At 35.2% G+C, this 14,702-nt stretch overlaps 1 protein-coding gene across 3 annotated transcripts in view; it reads right to left on the reverse strand.

Moving 5' to 3' along the window:
• The window catches only part of STIL (SCL/TAL1 interrupting locus), a 44,228-nt gene that overhangs the window by 7,001 nt on the left and 22,525 nt on the right, over window positions 1–14,702 (reverse strand). For 2 of the 3 annotated variants that reach the window (XM_014532235.1, XM_014532233.1), the window contains 6 exons: window positions 14,333–14,442; window positions 12,952–13,066; window positions 10,853–11,821; window positions 7,073–7,238; window positions 2,899–3,130; window positions 301–517 (listed from right to left, as the gene is read on the reverse strand). In XM_014532235.1, coding sequence (XP_014387721.1) covers window positions 301–517; window positions 2,899–3,130; window positions 7,073–7,238; window positions 10,853–11,821; window positions 12,952–13,066; window positions 14,333–14,442 — 1,809 coding nt within the window. The remainder of the gene's footprint in view (window positions 1–300; window positions 518–2,898; window positions 3,131–7,072; window positions 7,239–10,852; window positions 11,822–12,951; window positions 13,067–14,332; window positions 14,443–14,702) is intronic. The other variant, XM_014532234.1, reaches the window with a different exon arrangement.

Raw genomic sequence — 14,702 nt, forward strand, 5'->3', positions numbered from 1 at the left:
TGCTTTTTATGGTACTAACTTCAGTTTGAATTTGGCCTAATATCAACTTTTCTATTTTTAAAATAAGGCTTTATTTCCTGGCTATCTAAGTACCTGACAACTGGAAAACTTATAGTAAATTACTGAATTCACGTTATCATAATTTATGAAAAGCTGAAAGAAATAAATTATATCATTAATTTGCATAAAATTTTTTTATATCAAGGTCCCAATCAGTTTTAAAGGTAGGAAAGGCTTGATTAGTATATCCTAGACTAAATAACTATCTCACAAGAGATGAAATGCTTTACATTTTCTTACCAATAAATCCTGGTATATTTTCTGGTTATCTGATGTTTGATGAGGCAAGGATTGTTGCATTACTTGCTCAATTTTTGGTTCCTCTGATGTTACAGAGTTGTTACTAGCACCCTCTGTTGGTCCACTCTGTAAGCACATGCTTGTGCTCTCTGCCAGCGGGGATTTCGGAAAGAACACAGGCACATCAGGTTCTTTTCTCACAACTGGAGAAGAGCTGCTTGAAATGATATAAGTATATGATGTAAGTGTTAGTTCTTAAGGTACCTTTCACATATATTTGAAGTACAGTAACTCTGGAAGAAAGAGGTAAGACACAAGCAGTATTCTGGTTTGTATTTTTAGTTCTTAGTGATGAACATCTCATCTTGATAGGCTGTATATAAGCTGGGTCATGATACCTTTTTGAGTTACGTTATTTATAATATATTTAGACAGCTTTCTTGGAAAGTTGGAAAACAACCTGTTGATTTCTCCTGAACTAGATGCTTTTTAGAATTTAAAGATAGGAAAGGCTTAATTCATATTTTTTAGATACTCTGAAAATTTTAAATATATTATTTATTTACTTGAAGTCTTAAAACAGTTAAGATCCTTGTCAAACGAGAGTTCCTAAGTTGACATTTATAATCACATTATGTACTTGGTGGTATTTTTCTTCTTTATGCTTTTATGTATTTTTCAAATGAGCATTTATTACTTTCAAAATTAGAATACATATTTATAAAATAACTATGGAAAGCATTATTTAAAAACATTTCTTATAAGAAAAGTAATATGTGGCGATTGTAGAAAATAGGGAAAAGTAATAATAAATGTTAGCTGGCAGAAAGGGCCATACACTCTTTCAGGTGCATCATCTCATATACTCTTTATCAAAAAGATCTATGGGATAGATACTACATTTTATCCTAATTTGACAGATGAGGAACTGAGGCACAGAGGTTAGTTAGGTAACTGCTTAAAGTTACACCAAGTATAAAGAAAATAAAAGTCACAGGTAATTTAATACCTAGAGATAACCTGTTAATTTTTCAGTGTTCCCATCTATATTTTTTCCATAAATATGTATTTTCTCTAAAAAACTGAACCATATTATAGCTTTCGAAGCTGCTTTTAAAAACCTAATATTACATCATAGTATCTTTCCATTTCATTAAATTTTCTTAAAAACAAGTTTTAATCTTTACATAATATTTCATTTTATAGATAGGGTATGAATTTTTCTAACCATACCTTTTCTTTAAAACTCAGCTTATTCCCTAACCGGTTTGGCTCAGTGGATAGAGCATCGGCCTGCAGACTGAAGGGTCCCAGGTTCGATTCCGGTCAATGGCATGTACCTTGGTTGCGGGCACATCCCCAGTGGGGAGTGTGCAGGAGGCAGCTGATCGATGTTTCTAACTCTCTATCCCTCTCCCTTCCTCTCTGTAAGAAATCAATAAAATATATTTAAAAAAAAAATAAAACTCAGCTTATTTTCAATTTTTTCCATACTGTTTAATTTTAACTTGATATGAAGTGCCAAGCACTCATTTGGTACATGATAATCTCAATAAACTATTCGCTGAAATGAATCTCTGTAAAATATCAGTTAAGATATAATTCTAAAGAAAAAAGTCAATAAATTTGATTACCTAAAGTAAAAAACCATTACATGGCAAAAAACATCAAATAAGGTCAATAGACAACTGACAAACTGGAAGAAAATATTCACAAAATATACCACAATCAGCTAACATCTCTGCTATATAATGATCTCTAGGAACCAATTTGGAGTGATTTCCAGTATACACTGCCAAGTGAAAAGAGTTTAGGAGAGTATCTATGGCATGCTACTTTTCTACACTTCATGTAAGAAAGAAATAACATAAAATACAGATATATAAGCTCATTTGTACAAAAGAAATACAGGAAAGATAAGCCAGTAACTAAAGAGATCCAATGTAAAAAAAGAAATGGAAAAAGCAGAATTTAGAATCAAGGTAGCCCAGATGAAAAGGAACAATTCTCTAAGTGTATATCTTTTTACATAGCTTGGTTTGTTAGAACCAGAGTGATGTTTCACACACTGAAAAAACAAAATCAACCAGAATATGGAAGGACATCAAAATGGAGTACAAATAGTAACACCTAATGGCAATGCAAAAAAATAACATAAGGGAATAGGGAAGAAAAAATAACCTAAGTAACTTTTTAAAAAAAGGTATTTTCACTGAATATTGTAAGGCTAAAGATAAAAACTATACACAAACATACTCTAGTAAATTTACTCTAGTAAAATTCAGGATTTTTAGTAATGCTGAAACTACTTTATGTGTACACTAGGACTGAAAGACTAAGTGTAGTGTACATAACAAGAGCCAGGTTTTTCACTGTTGGGGAAAGAAGTTTTAAATAAGAAAAAAGGGTGTAGGATTGGAATCAGAAGACTGGAATGAAGTCAAGGATTTTCAAATACAGATAGATACATATAGAAATAAATGTAGATGTAGATGTAGGCATGGGTTAACATGCACATAGGAGTTAGATCACCAAAAGAATCTTAGAATTTATATAAAGAAAAAAAGTGGGATAAATATTGAGTCAAAGAGACCTTACTTGGATATAGAAAGTGGCTGATTAAATTCTTCTTCCACAACAATGTTGCTCTCTTCAAAACTGGGAATATCAACTGCTTTTAGTGAAGATGCACTACCCGGAGTACTTGTGACTTCATTATTAATATCCACAGAAAAATTCATGTCCTCACTGGAAATCTTGGTATCATCTTGCTTCAGCTGAGAGTCAGGTTCTTGATGATCACCTGCTGCATTCCAAAACAAGCTAGCACCTGGAGATTAAATGTTTTAGCAGATAATGAAACAAATATTCCACTACAAAAGTAATTCTCTGACAAACTTTTGTTACTTAAAACTATCTATATTATTTTAACAAAATTACCTAGAACTGTTTTCAGATTATATTTCCTTAGAAATGTCACGAAGAGTTAAGTGGAAGGTGAAAAAATAGAAAACTGGGGTAAAAAGGGGGAAGGGCATATTCTGGGCCCTGATTCTTCAAGAGCAGTGGTTCTCAACCTTCCTAATGCCGGGACCCTTTAATACAGTTCCTCATGTTGTGGTGACCCCCAATTTCATTGTTACAAATTGAACATAATTAAAGCATAGTGATTAATCACAAAACCAATATGTAATTATATATGTGTTTTCCGATGGTTTTAGGCGACCCCTGTGAAAGGGTCGTTCGACCCCCAAAGGGATCGCGACCCACAGCTTGAGAACCGCTGTTCAAGAGGTATGGCTCTCAAGTGACATGTTTTACATATTAAGGTTCTGAATATAATTTGGGGTGTGTGTGTGTGTGTGTGTGTGTGTGTGTGTGTGTGTGTGTTGATAACTGCTGCTCTAAAAAACAGAAAATATATAAAATACAAATCCCTAGGCTTTCTGATTTTGATACTTAAATGCAATATTTATAAGGCTATATTAGGGATGTATCAGACATATGTAATATAAGGCATGTATTTAAAAATCAAATGTTTCCCTAATTTTATGGATCAGTTGCATAATTTATTTGCATGTATTACTTGGTTGCTATTTTTCTTTGTCAACTCACTTAATTTTTACCTAGCTTCATCATTTCCAAGAAACCATCGATTAGAAGAGTTATATTTTTTCCTGATACTTCTAAGAATATACCTACAAAGTGTAAAATATTCATCTGTATACTACACCAAGCCATCTTTTGAACTCAGTAGTATACATTCTACAATTCAGGAAATACGGCTTTATAAAATGATTTAAATAGTTAAAACCAAAAAGTAAATCCAAGTCAAAATGGACTCTACTTTGTGGCCCATTTGGATAATTTTATGAAAATAATACAAGAATGATTTAATCTTGTATTCAACTAAACATTAAAAAGGTTTAGGGGCAATTTTGAAAAAGTTACATAAGCACTGCTACTCTTTCTGAATATGTATCATTATATATACTTTGGGGAATTAAGTATTATTATAGAATAAATGTGCTTCTAAGAGCCATTTAATCCAAAAATTTATTTTTCTGCATATAAGTAACAACTCCGAATATGAATACATAAAGTTTTAAAATACTGAATTCTATATATATGATGCTTGAAAACATTTCAAATCATTTCAGAATATAAGTTCAAATGTGAGTAAACTTTACTTGATTATCACTTATTCAGCACACATTTAGGTGTTATGTTGTTCCAGATGCTTAGTTTATGACATATACAGATGATAAACAACTGTAATACAGTTATGTACAGAATTTTACAAGAGGGCATAAGAGAAAACTGCACTTCTGGTATGTTTATTTAGCTTACAATATCCATAGCTCCTTCACCACCATCCCTCTACAACACACACACACACACACACACACACACACGCACACACACACACACACTTTCCCTGGGAACTGTCACCCCTGCAATTAACTAAGATGGAACCCCAGGAGATATGTTCCTGTTATGTGATTCTCAATGCCCTTACCATTGAATCAGACAATAAAACCTAACCCAAACTTGGCCATTCAGGTTCTCTGATTTTTTTTTTTAATGTGGAACGCGTCACAGGATTTACTGGACAGCCTTACGCAGGGGCCATGCAAATCTCTCTTCTCTGTATCGTTCCAATTTAGTATATGTGCTGCCGAAGCCAACACTGCAATTTTTTTAAATGTATTTTATTGATTTTTTTACAGAGAGGAAGGGAGAGAGATAGAGAGTTAGAAACATCGATGAGAGAGAAACATTAATCAGCTGCCTCCTGCACACCTCCCAACTGGGGATGTGCCCGCAACCAAGGTACATGCCCTTGACCGGAATCAAACCTGGGACCCTTCAGTCCTCAGGCCGACGCTCTAACCACTGAGCCAAACCAGTTATGGCAGGTTCTCTGCAATTTGATGCTGGGATTGACTTGGTTTGTGCTTATGCTAGAACTACGTAACACATAAACTTTGGAACTCTGGGTGAGCTATATTTTGTAATGTAAAGCAGTGAAGACTGCAGAAAGAGTTGAGTAAAAGAGCCACAAAGAATAGTTGGGTGGTCCTAACAGTACTCTAGTTTCTAATTGTCTTTTTCCTGAAGTCTAGCCCCATTCTTGGCCTTGGCTTTCATGAAACATCCCCATTTTCTTGCAATAAATTCTCCTTCCTTGCTTAAATTAGTTCAAAGTGGTTTATGTTGTAGCCAAAGAACCTACACTGAGTAATATAATTTATGAATGTGCATGAAGTTTTTGCTACCCTCACTCTTTGCTCCCCTCCAGAAAAAGAATATAGAAATCTGTCTTCATTCTTTATTATCCCTCTTAAATTTTTATTCTCTGGCTGAAATTTTCATCTGTCTACAGAGGCAGAGCTGCCTCAAACTGAATGTCAAACTGCAGCGGGAAGGCCAGGGAGGGTTGGGGGGCAGGAGGGAGGGGGGTAAGAGATCAACCGAAGGACTTGTATGCATGCATATAAGCATAACCAATGGACATAAGACACTGGGGGGTAAGGGAGGCCAGGGGACTGTCAAGGGCGGGGGGGGAAAAAAAGGACACATATGTAATACCCTTTGTAATACTTTTAGCAATAAAAAAAAAAAGAAAAGAAATTTTCATCTGTCACTTTTGCAAGTCTTATGTCATCGACTCACCTCCACTCTTCTGACATTTGAATTTCAAATATCAGAATATCTTCATTTCCAAAGTAGCTCAATCTCAACAGATTGGACTAAACTCATCCTTTCTCCTTGGCTTCTCTAACTTGCCTCCTTCTGTTCGATATTATCACCATTCCCTCTATCATCCAGGCTTAAAATCCTGGGGTAACTTTTATTTTAATTTTAGAATAATTCTAGTCTTATAGAGAAGGTAATAGAGTTCCAGTATATTCTTCATCCAGTTTCCCTTGATGTTAACATCTTATAATACCATGATACATTTTTCAAAATCAAGAAACTAACATTGGCACATTGCTATTAACTAAAACTAGAGACTTTATTTGGATTTCAGCAATTTCCCCACTAATGTTCTTTTTCTGTTCCAGGATCCAATTTAAGATATGATACTGCATTTAGCTTTGAATCTCCCTCTTCCTTAATGGCTATATTCAATCAGTTATCAAAATTTATTAACATCTTACATAACTCTTCCTCTTCATTCTTATCACCACTACCCTATGTACCAAACATCTTGCTGGAACCTGAAGACACAAAGTTGTTCTTGAAGATTTCATGGTTGTGCCTTCAATGTTGCTTACCAAATAAAGTAGAGAGTCCTTTGTGAAAGATGTAAAAAAGGCTCTCCTTAACATTGTAATGTAGAGTACTGAACAACTCAGCGCCCTGTGTTTCTTTACTGAGCCCATATTATTTTCTCTACCCAATCTGTTCTGTCATCTCTGAATTCCACCTACTAAGATTCTACATACCCTTCAAGGCCCAGATTCAATAACAGTGCATTGATGAAACCTTCCCTGATCTCTCACACTACAGATGGTTTATCTTATTAGAACTGGGTCCAGCCTGGAAAAGTAGCAAAACAATGTATTATGTTATGTAGTTTCATAACTGTTTTCAGGTATACTTTTACTTCATCAAGAGGAAAATAACACAAAAACTTTAAAAAGTCATACTTCACTACCTTGGTCTTGGTTCTATTTGTACCATGCACCAATTTCAATATAAAAACATTTTAAAGTAGACATGAAAAGCATTTTTAAAAATTCCTTACAAATTAAAAAAAAATTACCTGTGCTCACAGCAATGCTTACACTTTTTCTCATGTGTAAACCAGGGGGTGACTGTGTTTCCGTGGAAACCAACTCCACTTGTCTTGCAGTCTGCCCCGTGTTTTCAACGGTAGTTGTCTGAGGGGAACAGGATTGAAGAGACTGTGCTTCCAATAAACGCTGAATCTGTAAGAATTAAAAACATACTTTAAACCGACAGTGAAGTAATCAACAAAATTGACAGCTGAGTTTAAATATGAATTACATAGTGCCCCAGTTATAAATATAACTGAACTTTATATTTTCTAACATTTCAACTAGATAGTACCATAAAACTTATTCAATGTAGAGAATCATTATCATTTGTTATTAAGAAACACTTTGGGCTATATATAAATTTAAAAGTGAAAACATACAAGTGTTTGGATTAGCATTCTTAAATTGACACTCATGTAGAAAAGCTTAAATGTTAACAATTCAATCCTACATTTCATTAAAAATTTCACTTAAAAATTAAAAGTATGGTAGAAGGCATATCTCAACTCCATGTACCAAATGTTAAACATATTTACACAAGATTCTTCTTATAAAGTTAATCAGAATTGCCCATGTTTGGCCATGCTGAAACTGGAAATATTAATAATAGCTAACAGTTACTGAGTGCTTCCTGTTTACATGACACTATCCCAAGAGCTTCTATGTAGAATTTTACAACCTATGAAGAACATACTATATTAGATACATTTTATAGATAAGAAAACTTCAGGCATTAAAAATTAACAAGTCACAAGGTCACATAATTAAAAAGTAGCAAAGCTGAGGCTCCACCACCAAAAACGTCCCCTCCTCCTTTTTAAATTGAGGTATAATTCACATACGATAAAATTCATCCCTTTAGAGTATACAATTCTGTGTTTTTTTAGTATATTTATGAAGTTTATATTCATCAATCCCCCCAAAATCTCTATACCCATTAGCAGTTTCTCTCTGTAGCCCTGGCAACCAAAAATTTTTGTCTCTATAGATTAACTTATTCTGGATATTTCATATACACACAACCATATAATATGTGGCCTTATTATCTTAATTTTTCACTTAGCATAATGTTTTCAAAGTTCATTCATGCTATAGTGTCTATCAATACTTTATTCCTTTTGATGGATGAATAATATCCCATTGCATGTATATGTCACATTGTGTTTATCCATTCATTAGTTGATTGATATTTTGGGTGTTTTTCATTTTGGGCTATTATAAATAATGTTATGACATTTATATACAATTTTTTGTGTGAATATTTATTTTTGATATATACTTAAGAGTGGAAGAGCCTCCCTTTCTAAACAATGTGATTTTCTACTTCCCTATAAGTTATACTATTGTGTTCATCTCATCTCATTAATTTTAGGTTAACTTTATTAGTATAGAAAAATAAGTATTATTAATAAATTGTTAAAATCAGTAGAAATTTAAACTGCATTAATACAAAATAGTTTATGTATTTTTAGGAGATAAACTAGCTGTAATTTGATGAGTACTTACTATAGCCAGGTCCTACACTAAGTACTTATCTAAATATATAAAAGCCCAAGTGACCGAACGACTGAACGACCAGTCGCTATGATGTGCACTGACCACCAGGGGGCAGACGCTCAATGCAAGAGCTGCCCCCTGGTGGTCAGTGCGCTCCCACAGCCAACCTCCCGCTGACCAACCTCCTTCGGGCCCTCCCCCCGGCGGACCTCCCACTGCCCCAATCGGTCCTGATTGTTGGCCAGGCCGAGGAACCCCACCCACGCACAAATTCGTGCACTGGGCCTCTAGTACATGTATAATACACATGAGTACATGTAATAGCAATCACTACTCAAAATTTACAGATGATAAAGTGAGGTTTAGAGAAATCACCTATGAAACACTGTGTAGGAGACTGATTATAAAGCTATAGTGATTAAATTGAATGGTATTGGTGCTAGAATAGATAGGCAGATCAACAGAGCAGAATACAGCACCAAAATAGATGTAAACACATGATACTTTCATCATACAATACAAACGCATTTCTAAATCATTAACAAAAAATATATTATTCAATATTTTTATATGGGGCCAGACATCTGAGAATTATGAAAAATACATATCTCGCCTGGCCAGTGTGGCTCAGTGGTTGAGCATCAACCATGAGTTGTGGATTTGCTCCCCACTCTTAGATGGGCACATGCAGGAGGCAACCAATCAATGTGTCTCTCTCACATTGATGTTTCTCTCTTTCTTTCTTTCTTTCTCTCTCTCTCTCTCCATCCCTCCCTCAAAAAAAAAAATATCCTCAAGTGAGGATTAATAACAAAAAATTCACGTGAGCAAAATACTACATGTATTTAGCATAGAAGCATTTTTTATATCACATTTTATATTATCCAAGTATAGTGATTCAGATAATTGAGATTAGAGCCAGTAATCTATAATTTACATTTTGATTATATAAATCCCAATTAACTGAGATTTTTAGCCTCTGTAAGTTCTTAAATTTGAAAAATGTCATTATCTTTTGGTTTTGTAAAATGCAAACACTATGATTCCAATTTTATAAAACAAAGATTAAAAAAAATCCCACATGTATATATGCCCATTATACATATATATGCATAATTACAGGATCATGGGGAAAAAATGAAGTATATTTTGGGTTGTATCCATTTGCACTGGGGTGGGGGGAAAGAAAGGAAGGAATGATCTGGGGTAGGTATGCAGAAGAGGGCTGTCAGTAAGAAAAGGAAAAAAAGGCAATACTTAAAGACTTGACTGTGCAAGAATATCATTAAAAGACTAAGAACTTTGCCATAAAGACCAGAGGAAAGGAAACTTTCAGAATAAAATGAGTGGAACAAGCCTACTATAGATACTAGTACACTAAAGAGGTTCTAAAACTCTTCTCTTAGGGTTAAGTATACATACTATATAGGGTTCACAAACTAGAGCTGTATCAGAATACATTGTGCAGCCCTTATACGGGGTGGGGCAAAAGTAGCTTTACAGTTGTGAGTACGTGCAACACAGTTTATTCTTGTATTATTATTTTACACTGGGGGTGGAGGGGTGCCCCTCAGCCCAGCCTGCACCCTCTCCAATCTGGGACCCCTCCGGGGATGTCCAACTGCCAGTAGTAGGACATCCCTCTCACAATCCAGGACCGCTGGCTCCTGACCGCTCGCCTGCCTGCCTGATTGCCCCTAACTGCTTCTGCCTGCCAGTCTGATCACCCCCTAATAACTCCCCTGCCAGTCTTGACACCTATCTGCTTCCCTGCCAGCCCGATCGCCCCCAACTGCCTCCCCTGCCAGCCATCTTGTGTGAGGACATGATGGCCAATTTGCATACTACCTCTTTATTATATAGGATATGAGCAATTGTAAACCTACTTTTGCCCTACCCTGTATTTAGTTGTCTATAAAAATTTAGTAAGGTATATAGACTTTTCATTAGAAGCAAAAAATGAAAAGAAAAATACAATTATATTGTACGTTAGGATATGCACAAAACAGAAAAATGAAGGCTTGTTTTCTAGTCCTGACTCTACTCCCAATTAGCAATGTGTCATAAGGTAAGTTATTTTCTCTCTCTAATCCTCATTTTACTTATCTGTAAAACAAGGGCCAGAATTCAGTTTCCAAGGCTCCTTCTAGTTCTGACATTCTACAATTCCACTCCATAACATATAATTACTGAAGAGTTGCTGGTTATTTTTCAGAAACCACTTTAATGCCAGAAATTTTAAAGAACTAAGAAAGCTCCCAGCAAACCTGTGCCTGAAGTAGTCTCAGCTGTCTGTCTTGTTCTGTGAGGAACCTATATGCATCTGGAGATAGTCCCATCATTCCATTATCTGACTCAGTCTTGGGTGTGTGCATGCACACTGCACAAGGCCGCAGGTTATAGGAGTCCACATGTGAAGGTAGTCTTGCTACAGGCGACGGCTCTACATTGCTGTGGGGAGAGCAACCACCCACGCTTCCTTGAGGTCTCAAGGCTACAGGACTACTTGAAGAATAGAATGCATTATGACACAGAGCTGGACATCCACTTGGGTGAAATAATGTATGCTTTTGAAGTGCTTCAGACTGGAGGTCTTGAACTGATCCTACGGTATTCATTCCTTGCCAAGAATTTATTGGACTATACCGAATATGGCCATGATGCTGACAACAAGTGCAAACATTTGTGGAATAGTAAGATGGTGATGGAGGAGTAGGTATCTGAAATTCCATTGGTTTTCCTGAATTATGAGGTGAAAAAGTAAAATTGTGTGGGTGGGACTGTGGGGCATGAGAAGACTGCCTGGAATTAAATGTGGAAGCTCTTATAGAATACTCTTCTTTGTGTGCATTTCCAGAAGAAACTGTTTGAAGCTTTTCAGATGCATTAGAAGGTGGCCCGTTAAGAGAAGATGGTTTAACACTGTTCCTTATCTGGGTGTTCTCATTCTGGCAAGTAGCTAGCTGTTGAATTTTGCAGTGTCTCAAAGGAGTAGTGCCCTGGCTTAATTGATTTGGAAGCCCTTTCAAGGAAGGCTCTCCAACTTCAGCTTCTGGGCTGTGTTTCTCATCATAAAGTTGGGATTGCAGTGGTTCCAAGTGTTCAGACTGGTTAATCAACAAAGGAGGATTTTCATTATTCACCATTTCCAAAGGATTAGGCAGAGGGTTTGAGTCAGTGAAATTGCTATCCAACACAAGTGAAAGTTCTGGTACTGATGGTTGGATCTTAGAAACCTGTAAATGAGAAAAAAAATGAAAAAGGAAAAGTATTTCTTAGGAAGACATATGCTTCTCTTTTTGTAGACCAGTATTTCCCACATTATATACAGTTACTTATCAAAAAGGGTTTATTCTTTATGTAGAATATTTTCTGGGCATCTTCTATGTGCTAGGCACTAGTAATACAATTGTGAGCAAAATAAACAAGGTGCTTGCCTGAAAAGAATGAAACTAAGCATCTCACAAACTTATATAATGATGGAACTCCTTTTATTGGGACACTGATTAACATTACTTAGGTCACAGATCACAGTATGAGAAACTATTCTACAATAGACGTTTTTACTCTTTCTGCAAAAAAAATATCACAAGCAAAATGCTTCAACAGATTTAGTAGCAAATAATGTTTCTGAATCTTGATTAACAAGGAATCTTCCAATAAATATTTCAGAATATTTCCCCACTCAGCAAAATTACTGTTATTTTTTTACTGATACCAACTGAAAAGAGTTGGAAGAGAGCAGGAAAGAGTAAACAAAATATTCACTGTGCTAAATTTGGTTATAACTTGATATTACTTTAAAAAAATCTTTCCCATTTCTTTTCCTTCTAATAAGCCATTAATCCAATTAAGGCACAACAATTCTAAAATAACCCACTGGTTGGCTGCAATAAAAAAATTATGGCAGGAGATATTAGCAATCTCCAAAAGTAAACAGCATGTTTTCTCAGAATATGGTAGAAAGGCCCAATGTCAAGCTTTAGTGATATAACATGGAATGTTGAGAAAATATGTTTGAGATATTTTAATATGGGTTAAAAGCACCAGATTCTGAAACCAAACCTTCTGAATCAGAATTCCAGTTTTACTACTTACTAGCTATGTAACACTGGGCAAGTAACTTAACCAATCTGTGTCTCAATTTTCTCTGGGAATAATATGTACTTATGACACATATGTATCTACATAAAATAATTATATTTACCTGTGAGGAATATATATAGATATAGCCACATACATATAAGTAGATATATCTTAGAATAAAATTTCAATAAGTTTTAGGTTGCATTACTGAGTGCTTTAACATGAAGAGACTTTTAGGTTTCTAACCACCAAGGTGAGTACTTTTTAAGTTCAGTGATACCTTCTGACTCACTGGATGAGGACTAGGAACTGGTCTTGGAGAAAGATCTTCATCTTCAACACCAGAGTCGTGATCATTTATTGGCATTTTCCCTGGAGATAACTTTTGGGCAGACCTAAAGAGTAGAGGGGAAATAAGAAAAAGTCTTCAGTAATCTAGTGTTTGTTCTTTCTTTTTGAAGTTGAAGAAAGTGCTTTCGTAACCCACAGTCATATCTGGATCATTTAACTTAGTGTCTGACAACCACAGATTATTTTATTTTTCAGGCCTATGTTAGTTGCCCAGGACAGCTGGCCCAATCGGACTCATGCTTAATAAAATATCCCTTTGCCTGAATATGGCATATTTACTAGTAACCTAGTTATTCTTTTTTTTTTAAAAAATATATTTTATTGATTTTTTACAGAGAGGAAGTGAGAGGGATAGAGAGTTAGAAACATCGATCAGCTGCCTCCTGCACATCTCCCATTGGGGATGTGCCCGCAACCAAGGTACATGCCCTTGACCGGAATCGAACTTGGGACCTTTCAGTCCCCAGGTCGATGCTCTATCCACTAAGCCAAACCGGTTAGGGCCCTAGTTATTCTTAATGTTACAAGAAATCAACAGTTACTGAGCATCTTTTGTTTAACCACTTGGAGGAATGCAGAAATAAATAAAGCATAGCACCTGCCATCAAAAACTTTATAATCTGGTGATAAATATGTATTCACTGTCTTAAACACACGCAAGAATGACATGGAGAATACAGAATGATATGCCATACACCTCAGTGCAGCATGGATATGACACAGAGAGCCAGTGACCTGAACAGGGTAAGGAGATAGATCGCATTGCAGCAGGAACCTACTGTCAAAGACCAAGATGCAAATTAAAACACCTCAGCAGACAGCAGGCAGCATGGATGGATGATATACTGACCCCCAAAGTCACAAACTGTTATTTAATTAATATTCCCCAAGTGTATTTGCTTTAAAAGTTTTAAAACAAACTATTTCTTTTTCAGTAGAGAAATTATTTTTGTATAGTAGTTTATCTGATAGGCCCAAGTTTTAAAACTACAAGGAAGGGAAGAAACAAGCAAAAGTCAAACTAACCAAAAACAGGATGCTTCTTCCTAAGCAAGATAACTGCTTGACAAATACTTTTTCCCTTTATGTAAAAAATCAACTCAAATAAGAACCATATTAGAATTGCCACTTCATTAAAATTATCATCCAACTACTGAGTATGAAGGAATGCATTTAAAGCAAAAACATATATGATATATAAGATATACAAACAGTTTCATCAGAAATAATTGGGGAGTTAATTTAATTACTCATTAAGAACTAATGAAAATAACTTCAAAGTACAAAGATAATAAAAGTGTATCATTTACCTCTTAACTGAAAGATTCTTACAAACTTTGTTGAAAAACTCTGTTTCTGCATTTTGACTTTTAGCACTCAGTTCAAAATGTATTGGATTCTTGTCAGAAGGTTCAACATTCTGAAATAAAGTAGGTCATATTTTGAGATGTGTAATTTGACATGTATAACACCAGAGAATTCTATTTACTAGGTGTACCAATTAATAATGGCAGATTTCGTAATCAAAGAAAACATGATAATTTCAAGAGAAACATCAAAAGTGCTTTATTCAAAGTAATGTCCATCGCTAGCTACACATTTCCCCCATCTTTCAGGTAATTTGTGGATACCACCCCAATAGCACTTTTCTTGTTTTGAGGCAAACCATTCAGAGACCCA

The sequence above is a fragment of the Myotis brandtii genome, unplaced genomic scaffold (genome assembly GCF_000412655.1).
Source record: "Myotis brandtii unplaced genomic scaffold, ASM41265v1 scaffold862, whole genome shotgun sequence".
NCBI lineage: Eukaryota > Metazoa > Chordata > Mammalia > Chiroptera > Vespertilionidae > Myotis > Myotis brandtii.